Below are 19,861 nucleotides of genomic sequence, written 5' to 3'. Positions count from 1 at the left end.
CCACAGGTGTTTTAGGTTGTTATCTTTCTTCAGTGCTTAAGGCGTATAAAAATGAAAGTTGTCACTTCTGGAAAATGCACATCATTGATCTCATGCCATAAATTATTCCTTCAGGCCGCAAGCCAGAAGAAGAGAGTTTGGAAGATAATGGACTAGAGGAAAATTCTGGGGATGGACAGGTATGTGAACCTCGTCAGTGATCAGCTCCATGTATGGACCAGTGACCATCATCTGATGCTTGTATTTTTCTTTGTCACAGGAGGATGTTGAGACCAGTTTGGAGAACTTACAGGTCATCGAGATGATGGATATCAGTCTGTTGGATGAAGCAGAGATTGATAATGGGAGCATTGCAGACTGTGTGGAAGATGACGATAACCTCCAGGAGTCCCTGTCTGACAATAGAGAGCTAGTAGAGGAGGAGATGCAAGAGCTTCCGGAGCAACTTCAAGAACGTGCTGTAGGTACCTTGGCAGGGTCTTGAGGATGTATCCTAGATGTAATAATTCCTCAAATAGCCTAACAAATGATAAGCTTTATATTTGGAATTATGTTCTTTTAATGCCATTTCAGTACCTGTTTGATTCATCCATTCACATGTAAAAAATTAGATGAGTTTGAAAAGTACACTTTGCTTCATTGAAAAATGGTGTCTTGTGAGGAGTAATTGTATCTGCTCTCCATTTGAATAGCATTAAGCATCTTGAGGACACTAGTCTAGCCTTCTTATTATAGGAGATTGCTCTGTGGTGTGACAACTGTGATTCCTTGAAAATACCAAAGCAGCTTGAAAGTTAGTTTTTTGCTGTCATCTCCTGCTAAGTCACCTCAGTCGTGTCCGACTCTGGGCGACCCCATGGACGGCAGCCCACCAGACTCCCCCGTCCCTGAGATTCTCCAGGCAAGAACACTGGAGTGGGTTGCCATTTCCTTCTCCAATGCATGAAAGTGAAAAGTGAAAGTGAAGTCGCTCAGTCGTGTCCGACTCTTAGCGACCCCATGGTCTGCAGCCTACCAGGCTCCTCCGTCCATGGGATTTTCCAGGATGGAAAATTTCCAGTACTGGAGTGGGGTGCCATTGCCTTCTCTGGTACTCTCCTAGTCAGTCTTTAGTGCTAACTTTGACCTTGTTTTTATTTTATTTATTTTTTTAACTTTTTTTTTTCATTTATTTTTATTAGTTGGATGCTAATTACTTTACAATATTGTAGTGGGTTTTGTCATACATTGACATGAATCAGCCATGGATTTACATGTATTCCTCATCCCGATCTGCCCCCCCCCACCCCCACCTCCCTCTCTACCCAATCCCTCTGAGTCTTCTCAGTGCACCAGGCCCGATCACTTGTCTCATGCATCCAACCTGGGCTGGTGATCTGTTTCACCCTAGATAATATACATGTTTCAATGCTGTTCTCTCAAAACATCCCACCCTCGCCTTCTCCCACAGAGTCCAAAAGTCTGTTCTGTACATCTGTGTCTCTTTTTCTGTTTTGCATATAGGGTTATCATTACCATCTTTCTAAATTCCATATATATGTGTTAGTATGCTGTAATGTTCTTTATCTTTCTGGCTTACTTCACTCTGTATAATTGGCTCCAGTTTCATCCATCTCATTAGAACTGATTCAAATGAATTCTTTTTAATGGCTGAGTAATATTCCATGGTGTATATGTACCACAGCTTCCTTATCCATTCATCTGCTGATGGGCATCTAGGTTGCTTCCATGTCCTGGCTATTATAAACAGTGCTGCGATGAACATTGGGATGCACGTGTAACTTTGACCTTGTTTTTAAATGCTTAGCTTTTTGTGTGTTAGGAAGAAATCCAGGGTATGATGCAATTGTGGTGAATATTATTTATTGAAGTCTGTCTGCCAGAAAACATTAATCATTATTTCCTTTCATCCTTTTAACTGTAGTTTGATATATAGATGCTATTATGCCCATTTTCCAGTTGGGGAAATCAGTGAGTAAAAGGGTAAAAAAAAAAAATCTCCAGGCAGCACAAAGCTCATATGAGAGTAAGAATGAAGGCCAGGGTAATTCCAGAGTTCATATACAACTCATATACCACATTGTGTCAGTCCTGTTAATTTAGTGGATTATGTTATTTCCGTGAGGATGAATATTTCTCAGGTAGACAGAAAAGGCAATGAAAAATAGAAACCAGGAGACTTCTTTGTAGGAATTTCTAGGGGTCGGTCCTAGGCGGCACCTCATTTTCATAGCCTCCTGAGTTCTTTTACGGAGTGTCTCCTGAGTGCTATGGGAGGAAGGAGACCATGTGCTCTGCCAGTCCATCCATTCACGTATGAGATTCCTTGAAATGTGTTTGCATTTCTTTTGGAACTGATCCTCAGTACCCTTCACAGTAGCAGGTTGTTGTCTTTGAATGGCTGTGCTGGGGGTTGGGGGCTGGTGGGGGTGGTGGTGGTGGGGGTTATTTGGACACAGATAGGGTATGCAGTTGTTTATCTTTTGATGAGTCTCAGTCACTAGCTTCCTAAGAAGGAACACCAAAAACATGAGACTGTGAAACCCTTCCTTAGTGGCTGCTGCTTTAAGGCTGTTTCATTCCCTTTGATTAGAAGATAATATATTCAGTAACAAAAGCCTGAAAACTCCTAAATGTCTGTCAGTAAAGGTTAAATAACTATGGTTTAGTGGAGCCAGTTGTTTAAGCAGTAACAGCATTGACTAGAGGTTGGTCACTTAACTTGCTCCGTGACCTTGGATAATTCACTTAACCTCTCTGAGCCTCATTTGCAAAAATAGATTTGAGGAAGTCTAAGTAGATGAATGTTTATTGCTAACTTGAAGCAGAAGTCATCAGGCTGGCCAAAGAGTTTTTGGAACACAGCCACACACACATAACTAGTAGGGTAGTTATGACAGAGACTGTCTGGCTTACAAAGCCTAAAATATTTACTATCTGGCCCTTGACCTCGGTTTAGAGCAGTGCCTATTGTATAGCAAACACAGTGGGGTTCTTGCTACTAAGACTTTTATTATGACTTCCAGTAATACAGTGACTACTCCTGTATACCATATCAGTGAACTGAGCTTCTTTGTGTGAACTAAAATGATAATCTCCAAGATGGATGCAAAAGTAAGGTAGGAACCAGAATAATGTTCTGTTAATCAGGTAGACAGAAGAAGGGGAGATGGTCTTTGACACGAGTGTGTGTCCATGCTCTTAGGAGCATGCATAGAATGTCCTGAGATGATTGTGTCAGGGGAAGGAAGGAGTGGTGCAAGGTTGTAGTCATGTAAAGGCAATAACAGTACATGCTGATAAAATATTTGAAAAATATCCTCCCCCCCAAAAATAACATTCTGGACTTGATAGCAAACAGTCTAATTTATTGGGCCACACAACAATGATTTTATGACCACCCTTTCTGTGTTGAGGAATCCCTTGCCTCACTGGACAGAGCCCAGCTCTAAGAATAGAAACTCGGCATACCAGTGATTCTTCCCCTGCAGGTAGGGCAGTGATGGGTCACCTGGGCTTTGGCAGTCCTGTGCTCCTGTCCCCACATTCAGTTTGAAAGTTGATGACACTAGAAGGGGATGTCCCAGAGATGCCATTCCCACTCGCGCCATAGCCCCCCCAGAGGCAGCAGTCCCAGTGGTGGAGGCATCTAGGCTTTGAGAAGTCATGTTGGCCGTGAAGTCTAAGAACCCCCTCTGCAATGTGATTCTAGACATTGTTCCTGGAAGACAGCCCCAACCCTGGTGTTCTGGTCTACTGGGAGAACGTATATACTACCCAGCTGTACTTTTTTGCTTGACTTAGACTATTGTTTTTCTTTGTTTGACTTGTGTTTTGAGAACCCTCACTGATACCATTTAAGTGAATCTCCTAGACTGTCTACAAGTATATGTTTATGTACAACATTTCTCTCAGTTGAAGTAGAATCACAATGTAATGCTGTTTTGATTCGTGCTCTGTTTAGAATGTCACCTTATGTGACTTTTCACGGCTGTAACTTTTCATTGTATGGATGTACTGTTACGTTACCTTATTATTAATGTCATGAGTTTTGTTCTCCATTTGTTTTACAGGTAGAGGACAAAGAAAGTATAAACAATTTAGACACTTTATCACCTGACTTCACTGTATTACAGGTAAATTGTATGTCTCAATAATTCTAGAATCAAAGGTTAGACTACAGTTTTTAGAGACTACTTCCGATATCATGTGGCAGTCCCAACTAAAAGTCACCGGAAGGTCTGTTTCCGTTTTTGACCTCTGTAGAGGGGGCTTTGCTTTCATCTTTCCCCGAATAGAATGTGTTAGTGAAAAGGGCTTGTTGTCTCGGCTCCCCCACCAGAACTGTGGATCCCTGCAACTAAGACCCAGGCCATTTGGGAGACTCTTGTTAATATGATGGCTAGGAGGACAGCCTGTGGGATCTGTCCTGGAGGGCCTCCTCTGCAGCAGAAATACTCAGGTGAGAAATGAGATGCAAGGGGGAGCAACCCCTCCCCAGGAGAGATGAATTGGGCTCAGATGAGGGTGCAGGAGGGTGAGGAAGGCCCAACACTGACATCACAGCTGGGAAAGGTGGATTCTCAGGGTTTCTGGTTCTCCATTTGGAAACTTCTCAGAAAGTACATAGATTTCTCTTGATGACTATAGCATCTTGACTGTTTGACTGCCACCTATGTAAAAGTTAAATGTTAGATGAGAACAAATGAGATGTGCACTGACTTTCAGGTGTAGTTCGCATAAATGTGGACCTTGAGTTTCCTTTTACTTTTCCTGTCAGCCTTTGAAGGTATAAACTTGGTATAAACCGGAGTATCTGATTTTCAGGAGAAAGTTTTGTGAGGAAATGAAAATACAGTCAGCTTATTCCAGTCCTTGTTTTTTGTTTAAATAATGTCACCTGTGCTGATTAATTGGAAACTATCTTTCAGACAAGATCTTCGTTCTCTTCTGCCAGGCAGGGGCTGGGTGTGTTATCAGTGACCCAGAAGCCAGCCTCCAGGAGGGTGTAAATACCAAGGAATCTTGGTGAAACCCGGCTGAGGTCTGTCCAGAGTTTTATGTCTCCTCAGCTGAAGAGACACAACCTGTTCCTGACTCAGAAAGGAAAGGAGGAGTGGAGCCTGTCATCTTCTTGAGTGTCTCCTCAGTTCAGAAACTCCTGTGTACATTGTCTGGTCAAGACAGTACACATAGCCCCTCTCAGAGACAATGAGAATGTATACATTTCTGTCTAGGGAAAGTTAAGAGAACCATTCTGCCTAAAATGGTTGTTTTCTTCAGTGTAGAATCATTCCCAGCATGAAATGAAAAAAAAAAATTGATTACAAATGAAACTGTCATGAAAATGACCTGTTTCTTCGGGCTCCCAAGAATGGCAGGTCAGTGCCCAGTGGACTGTGCAAACCATTCATGTGCATGTAACTTACACACTGAGCACTTACACATCTGAGCTGTCTCAGATACATGAGGAGAGAGCCTGGTTGCCATCCTCCCTGTGTAAACAGAACGATCGGTAGAGACCTAACTGATACAGACTCAATTCTCACACTCATTGCCCAGATCTTGGCTCTGCTGTGTGTCCTTGAGCGAATTTGTCAACCACAGTGTGCCTGTCTCCTAATCTGGGAAAAGAAGGATGATACTAATAGAACCATCCTGCTAGGGCTGTGTGATGATTGGTTAATATATGTGTATGTAAGATAGAATTTCTGCCCGAAACCTAGACAGTGCTTAGCAATGTGTGCTAGAGTTCTGGAATATTGTCACTTGTGCAGAGGGAATGTAGGTTCTAGGAACCACATTCCACACTGAGAGAAAATCCCTTCCTATAGTTGGGCAGTCTCTCTGTGAGGAGGTGGTCCATGCACTAAATGCTGAGGCATGTTAGGACTTGGCCTGCTTTGGAAAGAGGTGCAGATGAGCCTCTTTAGCAGGGAGGTTGGAATAGGGGTAGTAAAACCAAACTGTGTTGCTGGTGAGGAGTAGCGATGGTGTGTGGAGAAGGCAATGGCACCCCACTCCAGTACTCTTGCCTGGAAAATCCCATGGATGGCGGAACCTGGTAGGCTGTGGTCCATGGGGTCGCTAAGAGTCAGACACAACCGAGCCACTTCACTTTCACTTTTCACTTTCACACATTGGAGAAGGAAATGGCAACCCACTCCAGTGTTCCTGCCTGGAGAATCCCAGGGATGGGGGAGCCTGGTGGGCTGCCATCTATGGGATCACATGGAGTTGGACCTGACTGAAGTGACTTAGCAGCAGCAATGGTGTGACTTCACAGGGGCTCCTAGGGGTTGTTGAGGAATTGAAGCTGGCCTGGTGGGTGGATGGTTGGAAGAGATAAGGAGGCATGTGTTATACTGTAGGGCTTTGATTGACCAAGGGGGCAGGGACAGTAAGACCACTGTGCAAAGTAAGAACAGGGGTCAAGCCACCCGTGCCTTCTTTCCCTCCATCTTTTGAGTTTTTGGAAACTAATGGCTATGTTAATTATGTGAAAAACAATTTCCTGATATGTGTTAGGCATTCTTTTAGAAACTCAATGTAGAAAAATGAAAGCACTGTTCTCCAGGCATATAAGACAATTTAGGACAGACAGCAAGTAACAGGTTCATCACCATTAAACATGATACTGTTGCCAGGCGCTGGGAGATGCAGAAGCAGACGAGTGTAATGATGGACAGCAGTCCCCCTGGGATCAACCTGGGATGTGGGGCTTGGGACTAAGGTGGATTAAGTGGGGTGGCAGCTCTCCAGCAGGCTCTTACCTGGTAAAATCAGGCTTCTCCACCTGCTGCATTTGTGAGACTCCTTGTCTGTGTTTTTAAAGATTCCCTTCTTAGTTACTACACTTTGGGGTGTGAATAAATTCTAGGTTTCATCCATCTGGCACAATTTTATTTATGTTTTTTTGTTGCAGGAAATTGAAGAGCCATCCATGGAGCCAGGTACTGTTAAATGAAAAACTTGGCATCAGGGTTTGGAGTCATTCTAATTTTCTTCCTTCTCTAGTTTGGAATCTTTAATTTTAAAAAGTTACCTTACTCTAGTATACATTGTTTTAAAGGTTTACAATCCAGAACATACCAGGATCATAGAGATTGGAAACCCACCCATATCACCAGATCTGTGAAAGTGGCTGATTTCTTATTTTGTAAAGCATATTAGTGAGATGAGATTATCTCATGCCTTTTTAAATGAACATGGCACTTGAACAGATGTAAGACTTTGGTTGCCTCTCAAAAGCCAATACCTCTGTACCCCACAAAGCAGATCTTGTGATATGGGGCAGTGTGTTGATTTTGTGGTTTTTAATTCAGGCAGTGCAGGCAGTGGTAGGGAGATAACATTTTAAAGCATTGAGACATAACTGGATTCCAGAAGAAGAAAAAGTTTCTTCATAAGACTTCCAAACAAATACTATTCACTTTCTGGACTACAAATATCTCAGAGCACCGATGGAAGAGATTCTGGTTTTCATGTCGGACTGTTCTGTTAAAAGAAATTCAAAGAAATTTGGAAATTGAGCTCTGTTCAGTGAATGGTGATACACTGAGTTAAGCAACTTGGACTTTGGAAGCTAAATTTGGAAGAGTCATATATACACGCCGACAGAATGAAGACTGTCAAGAATCAGCCAGAAGGTGTTGGGGGTTAAATAAATCTCTGGGATGCTTTTCTCTTCCATGTAGCATAGAGGCTTACTCTAGCAGTCGGTCGGAGTGCAGGTAGTGTAACCAGTGTTAAGTTTGTGTACCCGCGGGTTTTCCAATCTCTGTGTAGCTAGCAGTTCTCTTCGTGTTAGTGTGGCCGCCGTGCCAGTTCCGCATTTGTGATTGCTTTATTTCCCTGGTAATTAAACCTTGTGCCATTCTATTCCTGTTAAATCCGTAGAAAATGAGAAAATACTCGACATTTTGGGGGAAACTTGTAAATCTGAGCCAGTAAAAGAAGAAGGTTCCGAGCTGGAGCAGCCATTTGCACAGGAAACAAGTAGCGTGGGGCCAGACAGAAAACTTGCGGAGGAAGAGGACCTTTTTGACAGCGCCCATCCGGAGGAGGGTGATTTAGATTTGGCCAACGAGTCAACAGCACACGCTCAGTCGAGCAAGGCAGACACCCTGTTAGCGGTAGTGAAAAGGGAGCCCGTGGAGCAGACAGGCGATGACGAGAGGACGGACTGTGAGCCTATAGGGCTAGAGAAGCCAATTGAGCAGAGTAGTAAAGCCTCAGAGCACACGGAAGCCTGTAGCGAGGAGGCCGCGGAAGCGCCCCCGGAAGCCTCAAGCCCGGACCCCGGGGATAGCAAAGAAGACGTGAAGAAGTTTGCTTTTGAAGCTTGTAATGAAGTCCCTCCGGCTCCTAAAGAGTCCTCAGCCAGTGAGGGCGCTGATCAGAAAATGAGGTTTGTTTTTTCTCAGTTTTAGACCAGACGCTATCTCCTTTTCATTGGTCGTTTAATGACACACATGAGCTGTTTTTCTGCAATTGGCCAGCCAGACTGATGCAATTGTAGTTTATCTCTAAAGAATGTTTGATTTCTCTTTGTTTATTTTAAGCTGATTACATAATCTTTTTTTCTTTTCTCAACCTATCATGGTTGTTTTCTTTAATTCTTCCTAATTATCTTTAGCCCAGCAGAATTAATTAACTCCTGTGGGTCTGAAATCTTATGGTTAGGTCAGATTTCCAATACACGTTTGTAGGGGTATCATTTATTTCAGAACTAAATTTCGGGTAGGTATGCAACCTCAGCACATATTTTATAATTTTGAGTTAGTTTCCTCTCTGCTTCTTCCTTCTGGAGTGACATTGTCTTTTGTCTCTAGTTCTGTCGAAGATGACTCGGATACAAAAAAGCTTTCCAAAGAGGAGAAGGGTAAGTCAGCAGGGTGGCACCCCCGGGAGCGATGGTTCTAGTTGGCTCTAGCCCATCACACACCCATTTATACCTCACAGGCCTGTGAGCCTGTCTCGAAGCCTTTCTCCACTCTGGCCACCTGCTTCCTCACTCTGCGGGTTCTGGGTTGCAGGGCGGAATTGTCACTTTGATTTGATTGGGACACTTGATTTTGTCAGAGTCCTGTGAGCTCCTCCATCTGACTTTCCCTCTGATTTGTGAACTTCTTGGAAACAGTGACACATGCAGATGGAGAAAATGCTTTGAGTTTCACATACTGGGGTTTGGTGGGTCCCTGGTATGGCAGATTTATCAACGCCAGAGCCCTTTATTAATTTTCCGATTGAGAAGTAGTTTTGCTGGTTGTGCCAGACTCATCCTTAATTGGTGTTCAAAGAAGGCCAGAAACTGGGGAGAGGTTATATCTCAAGTTCCACCGTGACAGCTCCTGTCTTGCGTTCCAGAGTCACCTCACTGAGAAGGGTGATGCCATCTGGTAGCTGATGGTTACCCCAGCCACGGGCTCAATGGCCCCTGACCAGTCGTAGTAAGGGACATTGCCATCGGTGGCAATTCTATCCACCCCGTGGGCAGCTCCAGAACCCATGTCAGGACAGCAGGCTGGCCTCCAGCCCCAGCCGTCTCTGTACTGCTGGCCTCTAGGGCAAGTAGGGAGAGTGTCTGGTTTGGAATGACTCTAAGATACTTAAGACTCAGGATTTTGTCTGTATCTTGTTTTTGACCGGAACTTTCTTTTGAAATAGGTCGCAGCAGTTGTGGAAGGAATTTCTGGGTTAGTGGACTTTCTTCTACCACCAGAGCTGCAGATTTGAAGAATCTTTTCAGCAAATATGGGAAGGTAAGACCAGGGGAGGAGACTTGTGAGCTCATACAGTATGGCCTCTATGTGGCAGATCATTGCCTCTGGCAGTGAGATCTTGGAACACTTTGCGGTTCTTTGAACTCGCAGGTGTATAGGCCTGTGGTGGGTCCACCCCCACTGAAAGAGATGTAGGCCAGCAGGAGTTCCCAGAGCCCACATCCACTTTGTATTTCTCGTGCTTCCCTGGCCCCCAAGCCACCAGGTCGTTTGATAGCTTCCTGAGTCCGTGTCTCTGGCTTCCAGCCTTAAACCCACGAAGGGAAGACTGTGGTGTGGGGAGTTCCAGGCAAAAGTGCAATCTGCATTCTTCTGAGATGGTGGTGATTACAGAACACTGTGAAGCTGTAGAGAAATTTTACGAACAATTTACAGCCTGTGGACCCGACCCCTATGGGCAGCCTTCGGCCCCAGCTCTGCCATACCTGGACAAGTTGCTGGTCCCATGGGAGCCTCATTTCCGTATGTGGGGCTCACAGAGTTGCAGGAGCCCTGTCTTGTTCCCTGTTTTCACCTCATCCTGGCTACTTCTGGCTGTATCTACTCCACCACACCTGCTTGTCTCCTCTCTCCCTTGGCATGGAAAGGGTGAGCATGATGCCCAGGTGGGCAGCCCCCCCCAACACACACACACATTGAGTGCTGCCTTTCCTTCCTCCTTTTTCCACCTTCCCCTTCCTCCCAGTGCTTCTTGGACTCTTCTCCAGATAAGCTGCCGCACCCTAACCTCAATCAGTTTTTGACAAGTCACACTTATCACAGACCTTGGGCCTTCGTTCCCAGGATTAAAAAATGGTAATGGAGAAAACCAATATCGTTTACCTTGGCTGTTGATGTTGAGGAACTAACAAGGAAAACTAAACTTGATTTAACTTAAAACTAACCTTGCTTCTCATAGAAACTCACAAAACCCTGGCCTCTGTAACTCAGGGTAGGGCCCTTCTCTTGATTCTGCAGTGGCCATCAGAGCAGACATCTGCTGTCTGCAGGGAAGTTTCTGTCTGGAACCTGCAGTGTCTTGGGTACACTGCAGGCTTAACTGCAGCTTGAATAGGGTACCAGGCCCCTTGGAAGCCTTCCTTTGCAGCTAAGACTCCATGTGGCAAAATGAAGACGAATACCAGCCACTGCTCCTGGCTTCAGTGGGACCTCTTGAGCTGTGGGCCTTCTGCCATTAAAGGGCGTCCCCAGCATCGGTTTGCTGCTGTGGTTGGGCCAGTTAACTAGCATCTAGCGTGTACATCTAGCATCTAGGATGTATATGTAGCACCTTAAACATCTCCTTAATTTTGTTCTGTGAGTAGGGTGGGCTCTGCGTTTCAGAGTGCTCTTTGTAAACCTCTCCTATGTCCCTCTCCTTCTGTAGGTGTGTCTTCCTACTTCACTGCCCACCTGACTGACTGCATATTCAGAAACATACCTTTCAAGGCTTACATTATTAACGGAATTCTGACAGGGCACTACCTTCTGCTTCACTCCTCTCTCCACCTTGCTGTCATCCTAGTCCTCTAGAGAAACAGCCAGGATGGAGTAGGAGCAGTCAGGCCATAGCATTACCCTTCATAGCCTTTACCTGCCACTTGTCCATCTGTTCTCAGTGTCTCTGAGGGGTGGGGTAAACTAGCATGAACCACACTTGGGGTCTGTGTGGGGTCTTCATGTCTGAACTGTACTTGTGTGTTTTCCTTCAAGGTGCTGGGCGCCAAAGTTGTGACCAATGCCCGGAGTCCTGGAGCTCGCTGCTATGGCTTCGTTACCATGTCCACAGTGGAAGAGGCCACAAAATGCATCAACAACCTGCACAAAACAGAGCTCCATGGAAAGATGATCTCAGTGGAAAAAGTAAGGGGCCATTTTCTTCCTGGGATGTGATCATGTTACAAAATCAGTGAATACTCCCAACTGATTCTTTTCACCGGATTCTCTTTTTCCAGGTGATAAATGAACCTGCTGGGAAGAAAACTTCTGAGAGAAGAGAAGGGGAGAGGAAAAAAGAAAAATCTAGCAATACTGACAGGTATGAGTCTTCTCGCGGGGTTTATGGACAAGATAACCTTTCTCTTCACGTCTCGATCCTCACTTTTCCACGGGTGGGAAAGACTGAGGCTTTCGCCCCCTTGCCTTCTGTGCACTTGTTGGAGGATTTTCCCACCAGTCCTCAGAGGTTTCAAGTTCCTCTCCTAGGCTACGTGTTCTGCAACCTGTGGATGCCTGCGAGGCAGCCCCATCCTCACTCGGTATTCATTGCAGGAGTCTTCGCTGGATTGGTCCCCCAGTGTTTCATCTCACACATATCTGTATCTGCATACCATTTATAGATCTGCCAACCTCAAGAGGGACGAGAAGGCTGACAGAAAAGATGATGCTAAAAAGGGTGAAGACGGGAGTGGAGAGAAGAGTGAAGACCAGGATGATCAGAAACCTGGCTCTTCAGAGCGCTCTCGAGCCACAAAGTCAGGTAGCTGACCAGTGGGTGTGAGAGATTGCACCCTGGCTTCTGTTCCTGGCTGGTGTGGTTAATACATTTGTTTTCCTTGAAGTTGAGTACTTTTCTCTCAGTAGGAGGTGTCCCTTCCTACCTGATTCCTCTCTTCCTATAGGAAGCCGAGGAACTGAGCGGACTGTGGTGATGGATAAATCTAAAGGTGTGCCTGTTATCAGTGTCAAAACGTTGGGATCCAAAGAGCGAGTGAGTATTCTCTTCCTGCCTGGCTTATTTCCTTTGACAGTTCTCTGTGTGTTTTAGGGGATACTTGAGCTTAATTTGAGGAAAGCTTGTCAGTCTTCTGAAAATGGAGGGTTTTTTGGAACTTTAAAATTGAGAAACTTTAAAGGCTTTCCTTCATAGTTTCGATAAGAATTACTGCCCCCTTTTTTAAAAAAAGACACCATTTCAAAATTCATTTGTGGATGTGATTGGCTTTATTTGCCTGCATCTGGGCACAGCAGTCCATGTTCATTGCCGGCCTCGGGTTTCAGCAGCTTCCATTGTGCATTCGTAACCCACTTGGCGGAGCCGGCCTTCCGGCTGCCTCTGTGCCCAACCTCCATCTTACTCATTCCGTGCATTGTCTCCATGCAGACGCTTCATAGAGCCACAGAATCCACAGAGTGCCCACCTTAGGTTCTTACCACTTCACCCTGCCTGCTGTTTTAGGGTCACGGGCAGTTCTGGATGCTCCTAATTCAACTCTTGACAGCCTTACAACTAGGATGGATGTGGGCCCAGGTCCCCGAGACTACCACATTTCCAGATCCACTCGGGGTCCCACTGGGCTCAGCAAGTAGTTGTAGTTACGCCTAAGGTTGGCTCCAGGGATGCAGGGAGGTGACAGAGTCTGGAGGGAACTCTGCTGGCTCCCCGTGGACTCCTTCCCGAGATGGCTCCCCAGGCAGGGACAGTGCAGCAGCACAAGGGTCATGCTTCTGCCCGGGGAGCCCCGTTACAGCTGCAGTCCCCAGGCCTTTCACTTGGGGCTGGTCACATAGGTACCCTCTCCTGACTCCCAGAAGGAAAGCAGGTGTTCAGCATAAACCATCGTTTGCATGGTCAGGGCACAGTGAGCCACCTTTGCCAGTAAACTGTTGACTAGGGTACTCTGAATGCCAAGGTTCCCACCGCTAGCCTCAGGCCTGGCATGTTAACCTGTGCTGGCTAGATGACCAGCCATTTAAGCTCATGAATGTTGTGGACCAATTACAAGCTGAGAGTTCTGTTATGGCATTTCATTATTGCACTGTGTTTCTTCCACTGTTTTACTGTGTCTGAGTGTTTTACCCTTTGTTGTTGTTCTTTAGTTTCTAAGTCATGTCCGACTGTTTGGGACACCATGGGTTGTAGCCCACTAGGCTCCTCTGTCCATGGGATTCTCCAGGCAAGAATACTGGAGTGGTTTGCCATTTCCTTTCCAGGGGATCTTCCCGACCCAGGGATGGAATCTGCATCTACTGCATTGGCAGGCAGTTTACCACTGAGACACCTGGGAAGCTGGATTTCCACCCAGGTCTCCTGCATTGCAGGCAAATTCTTTACCTACTTTATAATAAATGATGTAGAATGGCAAAGTGGAAATGTACATTCAAGGGCTAAGAAGGACCTCAAAAATAAATGCACTCAGCACAAATGAGGATTCCTCAGACATGACAGTAGTGGCCTCCTCAATTGGGCATCACTGTGTGTTTAATATTAAAGAATGTGTTTTGAATGGAAAAGACAAAGTGAAAGGAAGTTTGTTTTTAATTTATGGATTGCTTCAGAGAAAATCCTGTTTTGCGTGTTGACTACTGAAAGTACTCGATGGATTCCACTTTAGAATTAAATGGTAATGAGTCTGTGACTCTGGATTTTAGTGAGCCAAGGTGAGGTTCTCTGGAGAGAACACTGTTAATCTGATTGTTTCATTCACTCTTCAGCTTCATTTCTGATCTTGTATGCTTGGGCCAGGACACATTTGATTTCTTCCTACCTTAACTATTCAATGCTTCTTGGTAAACCAGGTGTCCAAGAGTCAGGATCGAAAATCGGGGAGCATAGAGAAGCAGTCTGTTGGTTCCTTTGATAAAGTCAAAGAATCGAAGAAGTCTAGAGAATCAGAGTCATGCAGGTGAGTCAGGATCTAGGAATGATGGCTGGTTTGGGTGTTGCCCTAGACTGGTGATAACTCTATCCTGGAAGGACTTTTTTCAAGTCCCAGAGGTCGGAATGTTGCTTTAAACCTTTGCTCCTTGGCTTTATCTTCACAGACATCCTGTGCACTGGCTTTCTTCCTGTGACTTTTTTTCAAACTATCTTCTCAGGTAGATATTCTCAAGATTCTGGGAGGCAGCAATGACAGGGAGATGGAATGCCTCCCTGGAGCTAGTTAACACAACATACCAAGTTTGCTGCAGAACCTGTCAATAGGGAAAAACAGTGGCATAGACCCAGTCAGAGAACTGAGAGTTCCCACCCTTCAATAAGCCCAATACAAGATCCTCATAATTTTTAAAAACTAAACAGAAATTATATCAACTATATTGAACAGTTAATGTTTTCTGTCAAAAAAAATTAAAACCATTAGTAAAAATTCTAGTAGAAGAGTGAGAAAGGGGGCATGATACAGAATTTTCTCCTGAACAGGCAAAGGCAACAAGCAAAGAAAAAGTGCTGTTTTGCTAAAGAAACTGGCAAATAGTTCACTAGAAATGATGTAATTGGCAAATAGATCAGTGTGCGTGTGGGGACTTAACATGATAAAAGTGACATTTCCCATAGTGAGACAAGGACAATCTCTCCCCAGAATGGCTTCAGGTCATGTGGTTGGCTCATATCACTAACACAGTGTCAACATAAACTGCTGGCTGCACACAAAATTAAAAATTAAAGCTATTCACATGATGCAAAAATAAGTGAATTTATGAACTTGAGCTTCTGAAAGGACTGACAATTTATAATGGTGAAGTAGACTAAATTTAAATTTCACTTCAGTGCACTGAGAGACCACAGAGAAGGTCCAGAGATGTGTGACAGATGGGAGTAAAGATGATTTGAAATAAATAAGCAAAAATTAATCTGATAGCAAGAATGACAGAAGGGCCTTTTCAGCCTTACCAGGGATCAGGGACATGCAGATGAAAAGTGCGGTGAGACTGGTTTTCCATCTGTGGGTTTGATGGGAATTACAGTGGGGGAGACGGTGCTTGTGGTGGTGGGAGAGGTGTGTCCAGGGGCCTGTCAGCCTGGAGAGTGGTCCTGAGGTGTTCCAGACCCAGTAATACCACAGCCCCCCACCTGAACCTGTGTGGAAGATAATGGGGTGGGGCAGCCATGTCCCTGAGGCTGGGAACAGCCAGAAGGCTGACATCTGCAAATGGTCATGTGGACCCCCACCTCCCCACTCAATGGGCTCCTTCCCAATAGCATAGTGCACCTGACCAGATGGTGATGTATGGGGTTCAGGACATGGTTCCTGAAGCACGGCAGCTACATAATAAAGCAAGGAAAGATTAGACATTCCTGCTGGTACAATTCTGTGTCTGTACACACAAAGAAGAGGCTGAACAGATCACCTGGAGCTGTGCAGAGTCAGGAGGAAACTGTGATGGGCACCATCAGTGTCACCTGCAAAAGGACTGTCAAGTGTCCCTCGCCTAAGGGGGCTCCTACACAGCCTGCCTCCACCAGCGGCTGGCCCTTGCTTTTTGCTAAGTGTACCTGCAGGTCTAGGCTCCCCCCATCCCCATCCCACTCGGGGGGCGCTGCCCGCACTGCTGCAGCTCATGGGCCCTTGCAGCCTCTACTCTTCGCCTGCAGGGTGCGAGAGCTTAGTGATAGAGAGCAGTACACGCAGGCAGAGCTGGAGCGGCAGGAGCATGAAGAACTGCTATTCGCCCGTGAGAGGCTGGCCTTCCAGAGACGCCTCCTGGAGAGGGAACGCATGGAGCGGGAGCGGCTGGAGCGCAAGCGCATGCGCGTGGAGCTCCTGCGGCGGCGCCAGCAAGAACTACATTATGAGCAGGAGCAGAGGCCCTATGACGACGGGCGGTAAGCCACACCGCGCCTCGCTGCTGCCTCTTAGGTGTCCTGTGGCATTTAGAACTGTGCCTTGCCCCCCAGAGCCTTGTTAACGGCTTCTTTTTATTTAAAAAGCACAAGTATTTGCTACAGCTCAACTTGATACTCTGTACTTTATCTGGAAGCCTGAGATGGTTTGAGGTTGAAGGAGAAATGGTGAAAGTTGTGCTTATTAAATCATTAGGTTCGAGTCCCAGTACAAGCTGTCCCCCCAGCCCGCCAAGAAAGTTCAGACCCCCACAGCAGCACATAACACAGGGTGCTGGTCAGGTGATCAGGGACCAAAACGTACCTCCTGGGCACCTTCCATACTTTGAAATCATTGCAGTGATTTGTGTTGGTTCACTCTATTAATGAGATTGATTTTAATTCCCCATATTGTTGTGACATACAAATACTAAAACACTAACCACCAGTGAAAGGCCTGTTTCAGACCTTGCTGTGAGGAGTCTGGGGCAATAATCCTAGGGTTGATCCTATGAAAGCTTTTCCATATGTATGGTGACTGGAGGAGACTGCATGGTGTGTGTTCATTTTCATCCATCCCTGTGTAATATAACATTGAAACTTCTGTAAAGGGTCTTTAAGATGTCTTAGGGTTTTTGCGCATTTTACAAAATATTGATGTGAGAGTTTGTTAAGATCATAAAATGTTTTTGAACAGGTACATCCCAAGTGCTACTAGTCCTCTGCACTGGGTGTTTCCTGGGTCAAGTCTGCATGGGGCAACTGTCCTAGTAGACTGGCCGACCCTTGTGGCCATAAGCTGTTCCCAGAGGGCATCTGACACCCACTTCTCTGATCCCCTTCTGTAAGGAGACCTGAACTTCTCTGTGGGGGACTTGGGCATATTGGGTAAGAGAATAGAGCCCTTCAGTCACATCCCATATCACTCCTCCAGGCACTTGCAGCTCAAGTGGCAGAGAATGGATATAGTTAGTTCTCGGTCTGTGAAGTGATGGGGCAGTTGGACAGTTGAGGATTTAGTTTACCAGCTTCCATAGAGGTCGTCCATTAGGAGGGGGAAACGTACGTCCTCCTTTCTTGCTTCCCTCCTAGGCGAGATGATGTTTACTGGCCAGAAGCTAAGCGGGTAGCCTTGGATGAGCGCTACCATTCTGACTTGGACCATCAGGACCGCTTCCACAACTTTGATCAAAGAGACCAGAGCTGCTACCGTGATCACTCGGTTGACAGGTCAGCCACTGACCCTGCCCACCTGATGCATGTCTTCTTTTTCCTGGTTCATTCTCTCTTTTTTAACGTGGACCATTTTCAAAGTCTTTATTGAATTTTTTATAATACTTACCTTTTGGTTTTTTTGGTCTTGAGGTATGTGTTAGCTCCCCAACCAAGGAACCGCCACCCCCTTCATTAGGAAGTTAAGCCTTGACTACCGACTACAGGGACATTCCAATCCAGGCACATTCTTTTTTTGGTCCAAGCTCAACCTTAAGGACGAAGAACTCCAGCGGCCCTTCTGGGTTCTAGGCTTCTAGGTTGCTAGCCCTCTCAAACTAGCAGTTTGTGTGTGAATTACCTGGGTTCAACTCGGGAAATGTCTTCCATTCGAGGATCTGACTCTCTTTCTCCTTATACTTCCATATGAATTCCCTTTTCAGGAGAGAAGGTTCAAGGTCAATCATGGAAGAAAGAGAAGAACAGGTAAGTTAGGAGCTGTGATTGTAGCCAGTACAGTCAATTCTTCAATTTTGTGTATGCCTCCTGGAAACTGAGGCGCAGGGAGGGGACGGCATCTGTCGAAGGTCATACGGCCCTGGGAGCAGTCCTGGGGCCACCCTACGACTTCGATAGGCTTTCAGCGCTTTGAGGCCCCCGGCTGGAGAGGAGGCGCCAGGCACAGCGAGGGGCGGTGTCAGCCCTGGGTCTCACAGCCCGGCCCCGCGGTCCCTGACTGTTGGGGCCGGGAAAGTTCCTCAGCCTCTGGCGCCACCCCGGGGCCCCAGGCCGCCTCACCTTCTTACAGCCGTTCTACCTATCAGGACACTTGTTGCCGCCCGTGTCCAGGTTCCGCTCTTTCAGCTCCGCCCGCAGGTCGCTAAGCCGTCGCGTCCCGATTTCCGAGACGAAAGCGGCCATTCACAAGTCGGCGGCCCCTACCAGAGTACCATCCTGGGTATCTTATCTCCACCAACTACCCCCCACCGCCAGCAGCTGTAGCGGCTCTGACCACAAAATGGCGCCGCCTGAGAGGATAAGGCACTCGATTCCTCCCGCCCCCTTTTTCCGGCCGCGCCTGCGCAACGCCCTGATCAAGCTTAACAGCACTGGCGTCAGGCCACAGCCGACAGGCGGTGTGACCGCAGTACGCATGCGTCTCGGCAGTTCGCGGCGGGAGGCCGGCGAGAAGTAGTACGCCGGCGTACGTTCCTCCCAGGGTTCTCACCACGCATGGGCAGACGCGGCCGCGAGCGTCGAACCCGCGCCGGATACGCCTGCGCAGAAACGAGTCGCACAGGGGCGGCCGGAGCGGTTCCCTCGCAGGCGGCGCCATTTTGTGCTGAAAGCCGAGGTGAACCCGGCCCGGTTCTGTGTGAAGTAGTCGGCGGAGCCAGGGTCCCTGGAATGGCGGAGTCTCTGTCCGGCTTAGGCGATTCTGGTGCGGCGGGCGCAGCGGCTCTGAGCTCCGCCTCGTCGGAGACCGGGACGCGGCGCCTCACCGACCTTAGGGTGATCGATCTGCGGGCGGAGCTGAAAAAACGGAACCTGGATTCGAGCGGCAACAAGAGCGCTTTGATGGAGCGACTTAGAAAGGTAAAGCTGGGACCCTAGGGGTGGGTGGGAGGTGGGTCGGGGATCCCCGGCGGCCGTTTCGGGGGGCCTCCTCGCCTCGGGGTCCGTTTGCGGCCTGCCCCGGGCCTGTCCCTACTCTTCCCAGGCCTGAGCGGGATCGCCGATCCCCGGCGGGCCCAAGTTCAAAGCCCAGCGCTGCATCGGGGCAAGAACAAGAAAATCTCGACGCGAACGGGGGAAGTTTGAGTTGGCGGGTGACATCGGCCGAGAGTTTGTGTTATCCGCATCAGCCCCTGCTTTTTATGGCTTCCTTCGGCCGCTTTCATCCCGATCTCTGAGAGTGGACGCGGAACCTGAAATCCTCGCTCCGCCCGGGGAGTCAGGGGACTCGGCCAAGGTCACTCGGCCGGGGAGGGGAGGTCGAAATTTGGACGCAGGCAGGGCGATTTTCGGAGCGTGTGTTGGATGCGGAGGCCTTCTTTGGGGAGAGAGATGCTGCTTGATCCGTTAGGGCCTAGAAGCCGAGAATGGGGTTAGTTTACGAAGTAACCTTATCAAAAGGGTATCGGAAGCTGGGTTGGGGGGAATGGCTTAGGGATTTGCCAGCACGGGCTAGGGGACTTGAGCCTGGCAGGGAAAGTGCTGTTTGTAATAAAGAAATGAAACCTACCGTTAGACTTAAGAAATAAGGACTATGCCAGTCTCCGTGACTCGATTTTGAGAGCGGAAGACATTTTAACTCCCTCTAGGCCTGTTTCTTCTTGTGTCC

General features: G+C 47.1%; 1 protein-coding gene and 1 long non-coding RNA gene across 9 annotated transcripts in view; one reads left to right on the top strand and one right to left on the bottom strand.

Annotated features, from left to right (window-relative positions):
* Positions 1-19,861, top strand: part of SAFB (scaffold attachment factor B) — a 63,381-nt gene that overhangs the window by 16,111 nt on the left and 27,409 nt on the right. For 3 of the 8 annotated variants that reach the window (XM_065917960.1, XM_065917959.1, XM_065917965.1), the window contains exons 3-17: positions 115-179; positions 260-464; positions 4,078-4,136; positions 6,926-6,953; positions 7,900-8,410; positions 8,835-8,884; positions 9,670-9,764; positions 11,478-11,627; positions 11,720-11,802; positions 12,104-12,243; positions 12,386-12,474; positions 14,283-14,389; positions 16,078-16,308; positions 17,398-17,535; positions 17,961-18,003. In XM_065917960.1, the coding sequence (XP_065774032.1) occupies positions 115-179; positions 260-464; positions 4,078-4,136; positions 6,926-6,953; positions 7,900-8,410; positions 8,835-8,884; positions 9,670-9,764; positions 11,478-11,627; positions 11,720-11,802; positions 12,104-12,243; positions 12,386-12,474; positions 14,283-14,389; positions 16,078-16,308; positions 17,398-17,535; positions 17,961-18,003 (1,994 nt within the window). Of the gene's footprint in view, positions 1-114; positions 180-259; positions 465-4,077; positions 4,137-6,925; positions 6,954-7,899; positions 8,411-8,834; positions 8,885-9,669; positions 9,765-11,477; positions 11,628-11,719; positions 11,803-12,103; positions 12,244-12,385; positions 12,475-14,282; positions 14,390-16,077; positions 16,309-17,397; positions 17,536-17,960; positions 18,004-18,747; positions 19,114-19,861 lie in introns of those variants that run through there. The other 5 variants (XM_065917962.1, XM_065917961.1, XM_065917963.1 and 2 more) reach the window with 5 other exon arrangements.
* On the bottom strand, positions 12,485-18,535 carry LOC136155829 (uncharacterized). The gene is made up of 3 exons (XR_010660867.1): positions 18,316-18,535; positions 17,879-17,952; positions 12,485-14,678 (listed from the first exon to the last, which is right to left on the bottom strand). It is a non-coding gene; the product is annotated as an uncharacterized lncRNA (long non-coding RNA).

This window comes from Muntiacus reevesi, chromosome 1 (genome assembly GCF_963930625.1).
Source record: "Muntiacus reevesi chromosome 1, mMunRee1.1, whole genome shotgun sequence".
Classification (NCBI taxonomy): Eukaryota; Metazoa; Chordata; class Mammalia; order Artiodactyla; family Cervidae; genus Muntiacus; species Muntiacus reevesi.
The sequence above is the reverse complement of the archived record's forward strand: the minus strand, read 5'-3'. Positions and strand labels throughout refer to the sequence as shown.